General features: G+C 43.7%; 1 protein-coding gene across 1 annotated transcript; it reads left to right on the forward strand.

Annotated features, from left to right (window-relative positions):
- Window positions 1-2,746: 2,746 nt before the first annotated feature.
- On the forward strand, window positions 2,747-18,273 carry LOC135556335 (cadherin-24-like). The gene is made up of 13 exons (XM_064989455.1): window positions 2,747-2,826; window positions 9,628-9,922; window positions 10,045-10,164; window positions 10,681-10,848; window positions 12,335-12,516; window positions 13,259-13,515; window positions 13,611-13,747; window positions 13,925-14,046; window positions 14,398-14,515; window positions 14,773-15,081; window positions 15,321-15,513; window positions 15,618-16,068; window positions 16,173-18,273. The coding sequence occupies exons 2-13, from the start codon at window positions 9,640-9,642 to the stop codon at window positions 17,049-17,051; spliced, it is 3,219 nt and encodes a 1,072-aa protein (XP_064845527.1). The 5' UTR covers window positions 2,747-2,826; window positions 9,628-9,639; the 3' UTR covers window positions 17,052-18,273.
- Window positions 18,274-20,298: the final 2,025 nt, after the last annotated feature.

Here is a 20,298-nt window from a genome sequence, read left to right on the forward strand (position 1 = left end):
AGTGAAGCGAGACACAGAGTGAAGTGAGACTGAAACAGCGATTTGCAATTTAGGCCTGTGTGACACTCATCATCCCCCTCCGAGCCAGCAACAGTAAATTCGCCCTCAGTCTTTCATTGCCTATCTATCTCTATCGCTCTATATCTCTTTCCAGCGATCCCCTCACACATGTTTCTAACTAACACTTACATCTCAAATGCTGAAAAATAATATTAAATGACATGGATTTTCTGTAATTGTGGAGCAGTAGACATGAGAGCAATATGAACAACACTAAAGCTAACTGTTTTAAAATGGGCCAGGAAGTACTATTAATGGATTCAAAGATGCAGCATTATACAGAAGAAAGGGAATGGCTGTAAAAGCTTTAGTGGAGATACAGTATATGGGATGGTTTAAAGATGAGGGAACAGACACATCGGCCCAGAGAGACTGAGTGCACATCTGGCATTAATATTGATGAAGTGGCATTAATGTGTGCAAAATACAAAAAAAGAGCATTATTCCTTTTAAACAGTTAATTTTTCTTTTCGGTGAAAGAATTCATGTGGAAGGGAGGGATAGAACAAAGTCGAATATATAGCTCAAATTAATTCTTTGTTATCCAGCGTTAAGAAACTAGGGCAATTGCTGAATGGGAATGAATGAGGATTCTGTTCCTGTCGTAAACATAAAAACATTTAATAAATTAAACATTCTGATAAATATTACACAGTCATTTTGGGTTAATAGTGCTTTAACTTAGGCCCTCATGTGCATCTAAATGAATGGTTTTGTAATACAATTGCAGATGTTTTAATTACACAGTCAAATGGAGCTCAGATAAGGCTATTCAATATAAACATAGGATTTGGGAATGCAAAGTCAGGGATTGTAGGTTGGCAGCCATTCTGTTCTTAAAGACAGAAATAAATATGTACGATTGTATATGAGTGTGTGTTAAATGAGAGAGAGGGAAATGTAAAGAGTGACAGTGACAAATTCATACACACACACAGAGAGTGGGAGTGAGAGTGAGAGTGGGAGTGAGAGTGAGAGTGAGTGAGAGTGAGAGTGGGAGTGAGAGTGAGAGTGAGTGAGTGAGTGAGTGAGTGAGTGAGTGAGTGAGTGAGTGAGTGAGTGAGTGAGTGAGTGAGTGAGAGAGATATTTATTACACATTTTCAGTCTTAAGTTGGTGACAGCCTTCATTGCACAAAGCCTGCAAGATCGATGGCCGGGGTCTGACTCTAATACTAACGAAACTCGGATCGTTAAACTTTTGGGAAATGATGACAGAAATTGATTAAAATATGTATGAGTCCAATTAATCTTTGAAGGGGGACTTCTTCCACTACTTGGCATTGAGGCATGAGGAGGCCATCTTTAGGACGACATCAATCATCTGATGGAGTGGCAATTGTGTCTGACACAGTAAAGTAGTGGAGCTGTGCCCCACCCTCTGCCCTTCAGGCCCAAACTCAGCCTCCAGAGACAAATCTCCTTTACATGCCTTATAATGAGCTCATAACCTAACACAATAGTCTCATGTGCCCCATTCTGTCAATGAGTATTCAGTGACGCTTTAAACCAAAATATGTAATTGTTTGTTACTAGTTACGAGAATCTATGAGCCCTTGTAATGTTTTATTCTGTTATAAATAGATAATAGGTATTTGTATGCTGCAATTTTACAACAGACTGAACATAGCCTCTTGTTTTCTATAAGCTGATGACTGTGGTGTCTAATCCTTCAAATTCACTAAACACTAAAAGATGAACAAATCTCCACATAGACTGTATGCAAAAACACAGTGCAGACAGTACAGACTATTGCAATACATTCCCCACAAAGTGTAGTTGTAAAATGGCAGCCAGTTCTCCTCAGGTCTTGAGGAGTTAATGAGAATAGTGTCAACATCTCTGCATGTCTTCATGCCTCCTGCACCTCGGAGCTGTTTGCTCTCCTTTTAATTAAAACAGCTAAGATTACTCTAATTATCTCTCTACTCAGGTAATCCAGCTCCGCTCTGCTGCGGCCGTGGGAGGGAGTCCTGCATCATGTGTACAGCAGAACGGGAATGAGTTAGTGTGAGAGTGAAAAGTAAACCAGAATAAAGACTGACCCTGCGGATAGCAAAGGAAATCACAATGTGGAGAGAAGACAAACAGAATCCAAGGAGAGGATCAAAAAATCTCTGAATAGAGTTGACTAACACACCACCTCCACTATGACCACCCCAACAGTGCTTCTTCTTGTTTTGGTTTGTATGTGGGAGGAGCAGCGAGGATGTAGTTCACTAACTGTTAGTTTACCGATTACAGCTCAGAACAGCCAGGAAGACCTAATTGAACTGAGGGCTGCAGAAAACTCTCTGGTGAATCATGGTCAGAATGCTGAGGTTCTTATGACAACTCACATCCCACTGACTCCTGGATTAACAGACAAAGAAAAGAATGGCGTGGATGAAATAGTACAGATATCAACTCAAACTCCAGACTTTACCCTTCAAACCACTTTGACTCCTGGAAAGATATGGAATGTAATTACATCCAAGAGTGACCATGTGGATAATGGGGATGTTCACACTCAGTCACTTGAGGCCCAGCATTCCATGGAGGCAGAGGCCAATGGAGACCCCAAGCATCATGTGAAACTCCAGACTGTCTCGCATCCAGAGTTCAGAGTTATCCCAGAGAGTATCTCTGGGCGGGGCTTAGTCTCTCGGGGGGAGGGGTTAACTCTAACAGGGGTGGGGTCTCGCTCTCGTCGTAAGCGGAGCTGGCAGTGGAACCAGTTCTTTGTCATTGAGGAGTACAGAGGACCAGAGCCAGTGCTCATCGGACGGGTAAGACCTATTCACAACCAATGTCATTAAAGTACAGTATGATTTCAGTGTTATCAGAAATATCCATAAATGTATCTTTGGTAAATTCCTAGAACAACAGCCTGAGGATATAGCACACCAGGGGTTCCCAAAATTTTCACTCAAGCCCCAATTCTAGCATTCATGGTGAACATCCGGCACCCCCCACGTCTATTTCTATAGGCACAAGCACTGTTTATGACACACACTGTTCACACCCCTCTTGTTGGCAGAGAGAAAATTTTGCAGATTTAAAGCTTATTTCCTACAATTCTACACATTTTGCCATGTCTTAAATTAATGTATGTGTGTTCATGTGATGTTTGATTGACCCAAACATTACAACAAAATCTATGGGCTAAAAAAACGAGCGAAAAAGCATTAGCTGACACGGGCTAGTTGATCTGGAAATGATCTCTCTAAGGTCTGCAATGACTGACATGACGAGGAAAACTGCTGATGCACTACCCAATTCCCAAATAGCACCTTGTGCATTCTACTACTACAACTTCCAGGAGTAAGGGGGGCGGGGTGGTCCTTCACACACCCCACAGTTTGGGAACCACTTCAGTACACTACTAGTCAGTTGACATACTTTACTTCATTAAGGTTAGCCAATAAGTATGGTAGGTCGCACCACACCAACAACACCACAGAGCTGACAGGAAGTCAGTGTTCAGCCAGTGTGCTGATGAGATGATTGGAGGTTTTAAATCAGAGCACACCTGAACCATCTAGATCTGTGGAAGTTACTTGTAGCACTTCACAGGCAAAGTGTTGGGCTGCTAATGCATCTGTTGGCAGCTTTAGTGTGTGTGTGTGGATTATATTAGCTGTGACGCTTACAGGGAACTCTGCCAACTCACAGTAGCAGGCAGCGTACTTTATTGTGACACCACAGTTTGGAGCCTCCCCAACCAACACTGTGTTCACATCGTAAATGTTTCATCTTCCTCTCTGCCTGTTATTGATACAGTCAGGGAGGGATGGCAGTGCGGTCGGTGGAGACACTTTCTTGTTGTTGTAGTAAGTGTGCAAGTCTGATTCAGGGCTTGAGATGGCTAGGATGTTGCTTGGATGTTATGTCAAACATGTTCCAGCTTGTTAGGGCTATGAGTTTGATAAGATCATACATACATCAATGCCCAGATTCACATACATGTGTAGAGTGTGTGTGCTATGCCGTTTGAAAGACATTGCTAGAAACGGTGAGCAGGGGGAGGGGGGGGGTGTAAGATACATCATGGCAATGAATGAGAATTTTACTGGGAGAGAAAATCAGCAAGGTGAAGATGGACTGAAGATCCCTGCAACACTGTAAGAGCAAGGAGAAGAGAGCATTGAGATGAAAGAGAGTGGGGGAGAGGGACAACGGCATGGGGAAAGTGGCCGTCTGGGAATTCTATCAGAGATCATTTCAACAAAAAAACATGTGTTTTTGTGGATTGGTTAAGTTTCAACCCCACAGAGGAACATTTTTTTGCCATGGCGACTGATGCACAGCAGGACTGAGCTAGCAATTAGATTGAGACTAGGAGGGTAGGGGTTGGTGAGAGACTGTGTGGGGGCTAGGAGGGAAGGGTGTTAGGAGAGTAAGATAGGGAAGGAGACTGACAAAGATGTCTCTCGTGGTGATGTATGGGATCCGAATCAAAGCAGATTTAAGGAGGAAGAATATATAGCATTTCTTACTGTCTGTTATCGTGTGTTTCTTTAATCCCTAACTGCACGCTCAACTACACACATACACACAGACACACACTGACTCGCTCTCTCTAACACACACACACACTGACTCGCTCTCTCTAACACACATATCACAGTTGCACACAGACACACTTGGCTGTATACACACAGGGTTTATGAATTACAGTTGACATGTATACCAATGTTTTTATGCACCATTTTGGTATTCTTGGCTAGAATAAATGCACAGCTATGTGATTAAAGGCCTAGGGGCCATAATACTTTCTTATGCTTGCTCTCTCCAGGCTTATGTCACATAATAATATTAACAATTTTCCTTGCCCATGGCTTGGCTTGTGCGTAATTCTCATGTGAAAAATGTAATAACCACAGAGACCACAAAGCTGTTTCCATATGAAAGAACCTACAGTATATATACAGACCTTAATTGATGTGAAAACCTGCAGTAATATTGCTCTGCAAATATTAAACAACCCATGCTACTTACTATAGTTAAAACAATCGGTTGTGGTTCATTAGACAGAGCTTGTGTTGGTCTAAGATGGAGGGTCTGCAGCGGAGGGGAGGAAAGGATGGGATGTGAGTAAGCCTAGTGGATTATGAGCATGTGCAGAAGTGCCTTAAGTGGAGCAAGATGTGAAGGTTCCTGGTCAGAAAGCCTTCCTTGTGTGATGAAGGCTGAGTAATCTCTTTAGCTTTCTATTTCTGTGTGTCTGGCCTTTTACCCACCAAGCTCCCTGTAATATCCCCCTACTGCTATTAAATACTGAACAAGCTAGCACTCTTCACTGCAAAGTAAAATGGGCAGACACACAGAGACAGGTAGACAGACAGAAAGAGAGGAACAGATGGGCAGATGGACTGTCAGAGGTGCGTTCTCAGAAAGAGAGACAAATTTCACCCCAATAACTACCATGGGATATCAAATCAAATTGTATTTATCACATGCGCCGAATACAACTTACAGTGAAATGCTTACTTACAAGCCCTTAACCAACAATGTAGTTTTAAGAGAAATGCCCCACCCCCCCAAAAAACGAAAAGATCAGAATAACAATAATATGTGTCAACAGCAATCTTGCGTTATCATTAACAGCAGACCTGTGCATTTCCACAGTGAAAACAATGTACTGAGCAAATGTCAAATTGGCTTTTTACCAAAATACCTTATGACAGACCACGTATTCACCCTGCACACCCTAATTGACAAACAAACCAAAACAAAGGCAAAGTCTTCTCATGCTTTTTGATTTCAAAAAGTTTTGACACAAAATGATGGAAAGCGGTGTTGGGGGAAAAACATACGGCATTATAAAATCAATGTACACAAACAATAAGTGTGCGGTTAAAATTATCAAAAAACACATTTCTTTCCACAAGACCTTGGGGTGAGACAGGGAAGCAGCTTAAGCCCCACCCTCTTCAACATATATATCAACAAATTGGCGAGGGCACCTGGCCTCACCCAACTAGAATATGAAGTCAAAGGTCTACTATTTGCTGATGATCTGGTGCTTCTGTCCCCAACCAAGGAGGGGGATCTTCTGCACCTAGATCTTCAGCGATGACAAAAATAATGGTGTTCCATAAAATGTCCAGTCGCCAGGAACACAAAAACAACACTGTTGCCCTAGAGCACACAAAAAACTATACATACCTCGGCCTTAACATCAGCACCATAGGTAACTTCCACAAAGCTGTAACCGATCTGAGAGACAAGGCAAGAAGGGCCTTCTATGCCATCAAAAGGAACATAACATTTGATATACCAATTAGGATCTGGCAAAAAAATACTTGAATCAGTTATAGAACTCATTGCCCTTTATGGTTGTGAGGTCTGGTGTCCGCTCACCAACCAAGAATTCACTAAATGGGACAAACATCAAAATGAGACCATGCAGAGGAGAATTAATCCGATACCCGCTAATTATCAAAATCCAGAAAAGAGCCGTTCAATTCTACAACCACCTAAAAGGAAGTGATTCCCAAACCTTCCATAACAAAGCCGTCACCTACAGAGAGATGGACGTGGAGAAGAGTCCCCTAAGCAAGCTGGTCCTGGGGCTCTGTTCACAAACACAAACAGACACAGAGCCCCAGGATAGCAACACAATTAGACTCAAACAAATCATGAGAAAACAAAAAGATAATTACTTGACACATTGGAAAGAATTTACAAAAAAACAGAGCAAACTATAATGCTATTTCGCCCTAAACAGAGAGTACACAGTGGCAGAATACCTGACCACTGTGACTGACCCAAACTTAAGGAAAGCTTTGACTATGTACAGACTCAGTGATGTCCTGACGTTGTATTAGTTAACGTGACGACTGTTGCTCATCGAATGATTAAAGGATTCTAATTGCGTGATTAACTGAATCAACCAATTATTAACTCATTAACCTGGGGCACCATGGGAAATTTGTTTTATTGAGTTTCTATTTCCCAAATTAACTAAAAGAATATCAGAATATCGATTTTACAACAGCCGCTAATTAATCAGTTACCTCTACAGTCTCGTTCTGAACAACACATAATCCGGGAATCTGCACGGACCCGGGTCTCACCAATGAGTTCCTACCACACCAATTTTAGTTGAGTATTTATTTACTAGAAAGCTAAAATGATGATAAAAGATACATACACAAAAACACATTCTAGGCTATTGTTTAGAACTTAGTATAACGGGCCAACACACTATGGTGTGTGTTACCCAAAATGGGGATTTAAAAGAGAGAGAAAAAAAAGAAAGTACACGAGAGAAATATACATTTGGGTGAATTTGTCAGCTATGCTTATTCTAACCCTAGCCTTGCCCCAAACTGCCGCTCCTATGGGTCAGCATATAATGATGTAATTACGTGGGGAAGGTCTCTGTGGATTCTCCGCATGGAGCATTCAGGCTGCTCAATGACACACTTCTCCGATGCAACTCTCTGGTTGTCCTCACGATGTCAGTGTCCTTTTGGCTTAGGTGTCTGTTCCCTCACCCTTTGCTCTGGAAGGGCTCTTCTGAGGACAGCCAGCTCTGTAGCTCAGAGCTCACAGCGTAGGAATGAAACAGTGTTGATACCACGATTCGATGGGGAGTGGAGGCTAGGTGGTTCGACTTGAATTCACCCGCTTAGACACAGCTACTCATCTGTAGCTTGGGTAGAAAAATATTTCTTTGTCTTCAAATTTGTGTTGCATTTTGGGATTGTTGACATTTTAGACCTTGACTGCAGCTTGGGTCACTTAGTCTCATCTGTTAATTCTTCACTCACAGGTTTTATAACCTCGGGTCAGATTTGGGCGTAACCGCCTTTAGGGCAATTCTCTGGGCGTACCAAGTTAAGAGCAAGGTCTAGATTTTACTCAAATCCAATTTTAGACAACTAACTTTACATTTAATCTTTACCAAAAAATTCTCTTTGATTTGGACATTTTCCACACAACATACAATGTATAAACATCAAACATATACTAGGAAAACTCTTAACGTTACAATGTTTTCGTAATAACATCATCTATTAACCTTTAATAACAAAACAAAAATGACATACATTTTCATATTCCATCTATCGTCATGACCACCATTGTGGCTGACAGAAACCATTGTTCCAAAGTCCCTTTATTGCATGTTCAATGTTCTGAGGTTGGTTCTCCATATTGAGGGGACACAGGAATGTTGTGTGGCCTAAGATTTACCAGGGGCGTGAGGGGTCATAAAACCCCCACATCTTCAGACCCCTAGATCTCTCCTCCTCTGTTGGGGTTGAGAGATAATCTGTAGGGTTGTGGTCTCCTGTATCCTGACCTGGTCAGGATAGTCATGACAGTGAGCATAGCCTTGCTATTGAGAAAGGCCGCCATATGCAGACCTGGCTCTCAAGAGAAGACAGGCTATGTGCACACTGCCCACAAAAGTGTAAACTGAGTTGCACTTCCTAACCTCCTGCCAAATGTATGACCATATTAGAGACACATATTTCCCTCAGATTACACAGACCCGCAAAGAATTTGAAAACATATCCAAATTTGATGAACTCCAAAATATATTGGGTGAAATACCACAGTGTGCCATCACAGCAGCAAGATTTGTGACCTGTTGCCGCAAGAAAAGTGCAACCAGTGAAGAACAAACACCATTGTAAATACAACCCATATTTATGTTTATTTATTTTCCCTTTTTTACTTTAACAATTTGCATATCGTTACAACACTGTATATAGACATACAGTGGAGCAAAAAAGTATTTAATAATTTGCAAATAAATTCATTAAAAATCCTACAATGTGATTTTCTGGAATTTTTTTCTCATTTTGTCTGTCATAGTTGAAGTGTACCTATGATGAAAATTACAGGCCTCTCTCATCTTTTTAAGTGGGATACTTGCACAATTGGTTGCTGACTAAATACTTTTTTTACCCCACTGTAATATGACATTTTGAAATGTTAATTTTTAATTTCACTTTTGTTTATTTTCTATTGCCACTTGCTTTGGCAATGTAAACACGTTTCCCATGCCAATAATGCCCCTTGAATTGAATTGAGAGAGAGAGAGGGTGACAGACAAAGGTAGAGATACATAGACATGCAAACAGATGGATTCAGAGAGGGAACGAAAACAGACAGATGGACAGAACAGAAGACAGACAGAGCGACATTTGGGGGCCACTGTCCACAGTCATGTGCTCTCACCCCCTAACAATCCCCCGGTGGCCTATTTGGTCCAATGAGTTAATTAGCTGTACGCATCAGTACACATTCTGGCCCCCTCTGTCCCCTTCACACCTGGTGCCATTCAATTCACACTGACTGAACACCACATCTTGGACTTGATTCAACCGCTGATTTCACAAACTATTGTTTAGGTAGATGATCAATTACGCAAATGAGGGATGCATTTTCTGAGTCAGTGGTGGCTTGGACACAATATGTCAAACAACAAAGCATAAGTTCAACTGTAAACCCTCTTTTTAGAGAAAGGATCATAGAGAACTGAAGCCACTCATTAGGCAAGGCTCAATGCAGAATCCATAGATATTTTATGACTTTATACTTCTCTCTCTATACACATATATCTCCTGCAGCTGCACACAGATATGGACCGAGGTGATGGGCGTACCAAGTACATTTTAGAAGGAGAGGGGGTGGGGTCTGTGTTTGTCATCGATGGGAACACGGGCAACATCCACGTCACCAAATCCCTGGACCGAGAAGAGAAGGACCAGTACCGCCTCATTGCCACGGTAACCGACCGGCAGACGGGCCACGCCCTCGAACCCTCGTCCATGTTCATCATCAGAGTGCAGGACATCAATGACAACCCTCCTGTCTTCCAGAACGAGCCATACAGCACCACCGTGCCCGAGATGGCCAATATAGGTATTACATGTGACAGACAGAGCTTCAGTCTTGATCTGTGATTTACATTACAGTCTAGACAAGCTGCCTCAAGGGCTTATTAGTCATTCCTGAAGTCTCACCAATCCATCTCTCTCTAACAGGTACATCCATAATCCAGGTGACAGCCACGGATGCAGACGACCCTACGTATGGTAACAGTGCCAGGCTGGTGTATGCTGTGACCCAGGGCCAGCAGTATTTCTCTGTGGATCCTCAGACAGGTCTGGTGGGCCTGCAATGCAGACTCTTATCAAGCTACATGTTAACCATATGGTAGCCATGCTGATGAACTGACACTACAGTATGCCCCTTTGATTTGTAAAAATATCACATGGTGTAACTTCTGTGGTCTGTATGTATTCTGTGTACTCTACATAAAGCAGGGGTCAGCAACAGGTAGCCTGCGGTCCAAAATTTGTTCTAATAAAAAAAGAGAGATATGTAATCATGTCTTAATGTAAATACAATCTCCTTTTGGGCTTAGTTGTGTTCAATTTGTAGTCTAAAAATATTATAATTATGTTCTGGCTCCCCCGAACATCCTCTCCGACAGAAACTGCCCGGGGTTGAATCTTGTCGCCTACCCCTGACATAAAGGCTTGTGACATGGCTATATGTGACATTAAAGCAGGTGACTCATCCCACTACAGCATTTAGGTCTGCTTGTCCCTTCAGCTGTGATGTAATGTAATGCATCATGTGCTTATGTACTGTCCTCTCATCGTCCTCTCTGCCAGGTGTCCTGCGTACTGCTGTAACTGACATGGACAGGGAGAGTCAGGACACCTATCTGGTCGTCCTTGAGGCCAAAGACATGGGGGGGCACCTGGGGGGGATGTCAGGGACGACCACAGTCACTGTGAGGCTGAGTGACGTCAACGACAACCCCCCTCACTTCAGAAAGAGTGAGAACATTACAGTTATGGTTTTGTTATTGGCCATTGTCATGCTATTGCGGTTATGGCTTTCAACTTCTATAACTCCAGTTGAAATATTCTTAGGACATATTTCTGTATTCTCTCTCTCTCTCTCTGTGCGTGTTTCTGTGTGTGTCTGCGCGTGATTTTGCGTGTGCGTGTGTGTGATCTTGTGTGTTTGATTTTGCATGTGTGCTTGTCTGATTTTTGTGTGTGTGTGTGTGTATGTGTATGATTAGAGTGATGAAATGCCTTGCAATGTGGCACTTGTGATGGTGGACTGATCTCTCGCTGCTACTATCAGCACCTTTAGGATCTTCTCTGCCAGGATTGTCACACAGCAGCGCTGTGCTTATAGTGGATTTTGAAGCCATTTTATGGAGTGTTCCTTGATGTGTGCATATGGCTCGTATTTCCTCATTGCAAACTAATGATTCAATTCCATGAATGAGCTGCTTATCTCTTCTTCCTCCTCCTCACCGTCATCTTCATCACCATCTGAGTTGATAACATATTATGAGATTTCTCAACACGAAGCTCTTCCAGAAAAACAGTGAGAGATCATAAAGTTTTTTCTTATCCAAGCGCTTCTGCATTCTATTCTATTCATATTTTATTTGCCATCCAGTTGTTTCTGCTCCAACAGACAGTAGAATCACTACAGAATGTAACATTCTCAGTCATACAATACATTCCTCTGTAATATATGTCCTTCTCTCTCTGTCACACTCTCCCCTTCCTCTCTTTCTTGACTTCACCCCCCCCCCCTCTCTCTCGCAAGCAATTTCATAATTCCAAATGCACAGTATTTATTAGGCACTATAGCTGTCCTACTGTAGCCATGTTCATGATTCTCTATCTGACACTAATGCAGGGTAAGTCTAAACAAACATATTTGTTTCATCTGTGGAGATAGAGACGTGTGTGTTGAATTCGCAAAGCTTTGAATTATTAACAAGTGTCATTAGATGAAGGTGTGTCCTTTCCATACTGTTTAGAGGGAGACCATGGTAGGAATACTAGAGTTAGTCACTTACTGTGTAGAATCAAAGAGAGCCAGGCAACTACCAAACCCTGTCACAGACTACTGCACTTTGGCTGCTGTTTCCTTGGATACAGGACACTTTGGCTTTTTTCCCCCTTTTTTTCCTTTTACCTTTATTTAACCAGGCAAGTCAGTTAAGAACTAGTTCTTATTTTCAATGACGGCCTAGGAACAGTGGGTTAACTGCCTGTTCAGGGGCAGAACGACAGATTTGTACCTTGTCAGCTCATGGATTTGAACTTGCAACCTTCCGGTTACTAGTCCAACGCTCTAACCACTAGGCTTCCCTGGTTTTCATCATTACTGTAAACATTTTAGGATCTAAATGGTTTGTCTATGCCCTGTGACTCATCTGTGTGGTCTCGTTCTCTCGCTCTCTCTCTCTCTCTTGCTCTCTCTCTTTCTCTCGTTCTCTCTCCCTCGCTGTAGGTGCCTGGTCGTTCTCTATCTCTGAGCTGGCAGCACCAGGGGTGGAGGTGGGTCGCCTCTCGGCCACAGATGCTGATCTGGGAGAGAACGCCATGCTGGAATATACCATCCTGGACGGAGAGGAGGGGGACACATTTAACATCACCGGAAGAGACCAAGAGGCTGTCATTGTGTTAAACAAGGTGAGCAATAAGTTATATAGCTCTTAATCAGACTCAAGTCAAAAAACATCCACAATGGTGTAAAATGAGAGGCTAAACTAAGCATTGCTCCTCCAAGCTACTCTAACCAGGAAGTTAATTCAGTGAAAGACATAGAAAACAGCAGGACAGTGTTGCCTGCAGAGACTTCAGTCAGCAACAATCAGGTCTGATAATAGGATGCTTTGAATAAAGAAATATTTGGTCTGGAAACAGTATTTTAACGTTTTTTTTCCTCAGTCATTCTTCCTAGCAATCCTGTTGTGTGATTGCAGGCAATGTCACAAACTTAATTAACTTAAACAAAACATATCTCACCTTGGTTTGCTTGGAAATAGACAAAAAAAGAGATCCAAATACCCTGGAATTTATGCACAGCTATTTGAAAAATGGAAGATTCCATCTAGCAGTTGAATTGGAAATCGCCAACCAGAAAATAGGTTGTGAGCCTGTGTTTTCCTCTGTGTGGTGTCGAGTACATGGGGCATCGCAAGCTCCATTTAACAAAGTGTGTGAGATGAGGGTGAGAGTATGAGATAGAATGTGGGAATGATGAATCAACATGGGAGCAAATGAATTATGGAACAAGGGTAGGGGAAGGGGCACGATGAAAAGAAGAAGAGAGTGTTCGAGCAAAGGAGAAAGAGAGAATTAGTAGACAAAGCTGGTTATAGGGAAGGACATAAGCCAAATCTAATTGGTTGTACTGTATTTCTCTCCTCAGCTGCTCGACTATGAGAGGTGCGGTTCCTACTCGTTCTCAGTGGAGGTTATGAATCCCATAGTGGACGCACGGTTCCTACGGAAGGGTCCCTTTAAGGACCGGGCGAACGTACGGGTCATGGTCCTCAATGCAGACGAGCCCCCACGCTTCTCCCGGTCACGTTACCGTCTAGATGTGCCTGAGAACTGTCCTCCTGTCTGCAGCGTGGGTCGGGTATCTGCTGTGGACCCAGACACGGGACAAAGCTCCAACATCAGGTAGCCTACACTCAGCCAGTCCGTCCGTCAGTCAGTCAATCAATCTGTCCTTCACTCACTCACATTTTCTCCCCCCACCCCCGTCACTCTCTCAGGTACTCTATTGACCCTCAGTCTGACCCTGAGGCTCTGTTCCGTATAGCATCTGACAGCGGCCTTATCACCACGGTGATGGAGTTGGACCGGGAGCGCGAGCAGTGGCATAATATCACTGTCATCGCCACACAGAGAGGTATGAGCCCCCCCCCCCCTCCTCTCAGCTTCAGCCGCCCCCAGGAAATACAGACACTCTGGCTTACTACAGTCATGTTTTCCCCCCATATCACTCATTGTAGCCCTGGGGTGAGAGCTGTGAAAAGCTGTAATGAAGTTGATGTTGAACTCACCAGGCACTCCTTCCCTGTTCCAGACAATCCTAACCTTGTGACCAGAGTTGTGGTTGCCATAGAGACACTGGACCAGAATGATAATGCACCAGAGTTGGACAGGCAGTACACAACGTCTGTGTGTGACTCCAGTACCCCTGGACAGGTCAGTGCTGCTGCTAACACTTACCTACCTACGTAACTCTGACACTGCACTTTATCAGTCTATCTATCTATAGCCCCGCATGCTGATAACCATAATGCATGTTTTATACTCCACTCTTTAGAGGACAATACACTTTAGAAGCCTTTGAAGATTTCCTATTCCTTTTAATGTCTAATTCTTATTAAATTGGAACTGATGTCAGATCACTGTGTCCTGTTTCTCTAGCCTGCCATTGGCTGAGTTCTTTTTCTCTAATGCCATTGGCTGACTTCTTTTTCTTCAATGCCATTGGCTCAGTTCTGTGACTGTGAGGTTCAACAGAAGTCCTCCTCTCTCTGCTCTGTCTCCCAGGTTGTTCAGGTACTGCGGGCGGTGGATAGGGACCAGGGGGGACAGGACGCCACAGTCCACTTCAGCATCCCTCCAGAGTCCAGTTCGGCTCTAAACCTCACCATCAGGGAGATTGGAGGTGCCCTCTAGCAATGTTCAACCTCCGTGTCAAACTGTCACCCTCCTCAGCCCTCTGCCTAATGCATGTCAAATCAGAAATTCTGCAACAGGATTCTTTTTTTGACATGCTTGATGACAGTGTGCCTACATCTCATAGTATAGCCTATATAGCCTGTCAAACTTCTAATATTAATTGCAACTGGAGAATGGCATTCCTGTACCAGTGACCTGACGACTGGCTTGTGTTTCTGGTGTTACTGTCTCATTTAACCCCAGGTGCCACAGCGAGACTGGTGCTCCAGTCGGCCCTGCAGCCCCTCGCTGGCTTCTCCTCCTCCCTCCTCACCCTGTACGTGCCCATCGTGCTGCGGGATGGGGCGTCCGGCCTCACCAACACCGGGACGGTCACCGTGACCGTGTGTCCATGTCTGAGAGGAGGCATGCAGGCCGAGGAGAGGGGCAGGCAGAGGGACAGGGGCTGGGAGAGACGGACAGTATGTCTGCCCCTGCCCTCCGCCTCTCCATCACTCTTCTTCAGTATGGTCACCTTGCTGGCCCTGCTGGCCTGTGTCACCACCCTGCTGGGTAAGACTCTCTGTGTAGTAGGACTACTGTCAAATCAATGTATAGTACATGCCTGTTTGTACTGTTTGCACTATACTGTATATCTGTCTGTCTATTCGTTGTCTGTCCTTCTATCTGAAGATCTGTATCCCATGAAATGGACAGCAGTGTGTGGTATTTACGATCATGTACCTCTCTCCCTCTCCCTCTCCCTCTCTCTCTCTCTCTCTCTCTCTCCCTCTCCCTCCCTGCCTCCCTAGTGGTGTGTACTCTGTCTCTGTCTCTGCGGCATCAGAAGCGAGACTCCCACTCCCCATTTGAGGAGGATGATGTGAGGGAGAACATCATTACCTACGATGACGAAGGGGGAGGGGAGGCAGACACTGCTGCCTTTGACATCACCGCGCTCCAGAGCATGCACAGAGTACAGCGCATGCAGGACAGCAGGAACATGTGAGCTGTGACGTTGGTTTGTGTAGTGTGTGTGAGGGCATGTGTCTGTGTGTGTATTTGCGTGCATGTGTGTTCCTCTGCCTTATGCTCATCTCTTCGCCCAGATGGTACACCCAGCAGAATCAGGCCAGGGCTAGGACGTACAGCTGGAGCCGGACCCCACACTCTGCTTTGGACCCCAGGCATCCAGGCTCAACTCCTGTGTACGGACACCTCTGCTACAGCATCCACACCCTGCCTGTCCTCAGAGACCTTCCCGAGGGGCCCACTCCATTCCAGTCGGGTCTGCAGCTGGCCAAACTGATGGAAACCTATGGGCGCCCTGGCCATCAGAAGGGTAACGTTAATAATTCCCTAGTCATCCAGAACCAGGGCACATTTGATCTGCTAGAGCCTGGAACGGTTCATCTCAATCCTGCTGAGCCACGGTTCCCCAGCAGAGAAGAACCAGAGAGCATGATGGCTGACAGCAGACCCACAGAGATAGAGGGAAGCAGGGAGACCAACACTGACAACCAGCATCAGCAGCTGCATCCGGATCAGGGACCAATCAGGGTGAGATATTAACTTTCATATATAATGGGTGTAATAATGTTGTTATTATCTCCCTCAGAAGTATTTATAATTCCTCATAAAATCATTGTGTATTTCCTCCCCAGACACAGCCTGAGTCTGTACTGACAGATGAAGCACTGGTTCTGACCTACTCTGTCCCAAATGGCTCATGCTCCCAGAGTCACAGCAGTAGCATCTCTTCCTCAGAGCAGCAGGAGAACAAGACAGAGTCCTCTCCCTCACAGACCACCACCACTACTGGAGCTTCCAGCTCTGCAGTAGATGACACAGACACAGATTCCTCTACTCTCCCCAGCTCAGAGAAGAATGAAGACACTGTTGGTGTTGGCCAAGTAAATAGCAGTCACACCCACACTAACACACTGGGGGAGTCAACATACAGCATTGTGGGTTCACTAAACCAGGGCAGTGGAGGGATACCTGTGACCGGGACTACTTTGTATCCAGGCAGTGCAGAATTCCTGAACATGTACGTGCTTGGTAGGAGCCTCTCTGGAGGCATGCTGGGATACGGCAGGGGGTGGGGCTGTGCCCGGGGCCTGGTGTCTAACAGGGCAGGGGCAAAGGGTGGGGCTAACTGTAACCCCTCCCTGCCTTTGAGGATGGAGGACTTCCTGAAGCACCGTTTGGACCAGGTGACTGACCTATCCCAGCCACCCTACGACTCACTGCAAACCTATGAGTTTGAGGGGGGGGACTCCCGGGCCGGGTCACTGAGCTCACTGGAAAGCGAGGGTGAGAGGGAGGAGGAGAGAGGGAGGGAAGCGGTAGATGAGTTGGACCAGAAGTTCCATAGGCTAGTGAAGATAATCGAAGAGAGGGAACAAGAAAAGGAGTGTGAGAGAAGTTCAGTGGAGGAGACAACACGGGCAGAAGATAGAAGCCAGAGTTTCGATGTCAACGAGATGAGCAAAACAGAGAGTGTTGATGAAGAGAAAGAGGTCTCAAGGTGGGATTTTTAGAGAACCTGCTAATGAAAGAGACTGAATATGAGTTTGGAGAGGAGAGGAGAGGAGAGAGAAACACTCCAACAGATGCAATTTAAAAGCAATATGGGGGTGTTATGCACGACTTCAGAGAGAAAATTGTTCTGTTCTGTTCAATGACTAAACTTCCTGCTTGTTGGCTATGCAGCATAGCTGAGACATGTCGGAGGATCCATCAGCACATCTCATAAACTCACCCTTGTGTTTATTAAACAGTATATCAAAAATGTCACTTTTAGACTTTCCTTGTAACTGATATGAATAATGCACCTAGGCTTTCTACACTGAAGTGATGAAAAATGCACATTCTGAAATATTGATTCCCAGCCCTGAAAGCTGCATTGTTGGAAAATAGGCCTCATGAAAAATTTAAGGGAATTGTGATATTTAATGTTGATAGTTAATTAGGTGCACTCTCACTCAGAACACTGTTGTTCCCAAAGGCGACATTTAAACATGGATAACTGAATTGAACTAATTCTAAAAAGCATACCAATTCCACACTTCTACACTTGCGTACACACAGACACACACTTATAGAGCTAATGTGAATATATAAGGGTGAATCTGTGCACATTACATCCAGTCAAATGAAAGCTGTTCAGGTGATGATATTATGTCACAATCAGGAGGGATCTCTTCAGAATTGCATAGACTTTGACACCCAGGCTATGTATTGTCCCAGTAATTATAATCACAGTAATAGGTTCTATGAAACACTATGCAATTTGCACACTGACTAGACATAATACGTCTTTGAAGAAAGAAGCCTTGTAAAAAGTTGAATATGTTTCCTACTATAGCGACATGATTATGTGCACACTGTAAATATCATCCTCTGCAATGTGGTGATTATTGGGTGGAGGATTTCACACGGACCACGAAAGTGTCCCTTTATGAGAAACACTGTCATTATTTCATAATTTGTAGTGATTAAATGGTTGGTGTTAAATAAGATGTCTGTTATGCCACGTTATTTCCCACATGATAGTTTTCCTAGATAGTTCAGCCATAAACCTGTTCATTGACCGATCGGCAGGGTAGCCTAGTGGTTAGAATGTTGGACTAGTAACCAGAAGGTTGCAAGTTCAAATCCCCAAGCTGACAAGGTACAAATCTGTCGTTCTGCCCCTGAACAGGCAGTTAACCCACTGTTCCTAGGCCATCATTGAAAATAAGAATTTGTTCTTAACTGACTTGCCTTGGTAAATAAAATAAATTTCATCTTTGCAATCCATCGAACTGCACAATATTGCTCTTTCTTTAAACACTGACATGGAATTGGGTAAGCTTACGCACGCAATTGTCCTCTTTTACTATACTATTCATAATTTAACTAAAGAATGATTCATATGACCACCAGTCAATATTTCCCCCAAAAGATATTGAGATTGAGAACACTGTACGGCTCATTTGTACTACTATTTCAAAAACGAATTGCTTTTAGAATTTTTCGATTAATGTGTGATGACTAAATTTAGCAGAGACCTGGTGGCTTGGCCAAACTGCTGTTTGTTCGTCCCACCAGGCTAACCAAGGGAAATTAAATCTTAATCAACCAACTATCTTAATGAGAATTCGATTTGTACTTGAGAAATTTGACAAACAATCTATAGCTCTTTGGGGTGAAAAATGAGGCGTGGAGATTGACCCGAGGCTTACAAGAAGAACAGAGATGGCAACGAGAAAGAGGAATAAAAGACAACTGTGAATGAAAAGTCTAGGGCCCAATTAGAGAATGGTCCTAACAGTAAATGAAAGAAAGGACGTGTTGAGTATTTACATCAATACCAAACTAATGACAAAGAGATGACAAAATATGAGGGAAGTGATTACCATGACTGTACAGTTGTGTTTTATACAGTATAAAACACATATATTGCATGGCTCTGGCCAATCCAACATTATGTTGGTTATACACATAAAATGTGTAGTAATGTTGAAAACAGTGAAGTGCTGATATTTAGGTTTGTGGCAGTGCAACACTGCCCACAGAGGTCAAGTCTATGTATTGCATCAATGCATCAACTCTGTCCTCAAGTACTCATTTTGCACCCTGGGAGAACTGTAGAATCTCTTCAACCACTCGTCTCATAGTCACTCTTTTAGGAACCAGAACACACTGCACACCTGAGGGTAAATTAAAGTAAAGTTACTCGTCTTGTTATCTCCTTTGGGAGCGAACGGTTTATGCAACATACTTGTGTGACGACCCTCCCACTCTGTCTGACAAATTCTTTCTCTTTGTTCTTGTTGGTGGGCGGAGCCGGGAGGGTCGTCAGCGAAATGGGACACACCTGGACCCAGGTGTGTCCCAGGGATAAATATACCTTTCCCCCATACATTGAGGAGACTCTCTTCATGCAGACACAATGTTATTTTCTGTTGTGGCATTTTGAGGCTTCTTTATGTTCATTTGTTTTGGCATCTCTCAACACCCCTCATTATCACCATCTGTGCATGCATTCACTCCCACTACTGACTGCACATTCCATTATTACTTGGTTATAGTTTACTTTATTTAATGAAAATGTTTTTCTCCCTCTTTGTTATGGGCTTCGAGCCAGTGTGTAACAAGTGGGGGCTCGTCCGGGATCATAAGGTTGGATGCTAAACATTTTGGCGTTTAGTATTTTGTTGCATTATGGGTTAATGCGAATTGGGTTCATGCTAATTGGGATGCGCTTTGGTTGATATTCACTGCCTAGTCTTATAAGTGGGGCGGCAGGGTAGCCTCGTGGTTAGAGCGTTGGACTAGTAACCAAAAAGTTGCAAGTTCAAATCCCTGAGCTGACAAGGTACAAATCTGTCGTTCTGCCCCCAAACAGGCAGTTAACCCACTGTTCCTAGGCCATCATTAAAAATAAGAATTTGTTCTTAACTGACTTGCCTAGTAAAATAAAGATTAAAAAAAAATTAAAAGTGTTCAGCATAGTGTCTTCAAGGCGTATCCATGATTTTGGTTGTCCGATGATGTAATCACACAGGCTTGGAAAGTATGTAAGTAGTAACTAGTGTCGTTAGGCTAACTGATATGAATATTTTGTTGGGGAGAAAACGTGAAGTCACTGTTTGATAAACACTGTAGGTGCTTTGTTTGCATCTCTTGTTACAACTTTGAGTTGCACTGTTTGGTAGGCCCAGGGTTGGTTGCCTTTGTTTGTTTGGTAAACTTGCCACTGCGGTGGTTAGTTGGTTGTATTCTGCATTGGAGAGAGTAACA

The sequence above is a fragment of the Oncorhynchus masou genome, chromosome 15 (assembly GCF_036934945.1).
Source record: "Oncorhynchus masou masou isolate Uvic2021 chromosome 15, UVic_Omas_1.1, whole genome shotgun sequence".
Taxonomy (NCBI): domain Eukaryota; kingdom Metazoa; phylum Chordata; class Actinopteri; order Salmoniformes; family Salmonidae; genus Oncorhynchus; species Oncorhynchus masou.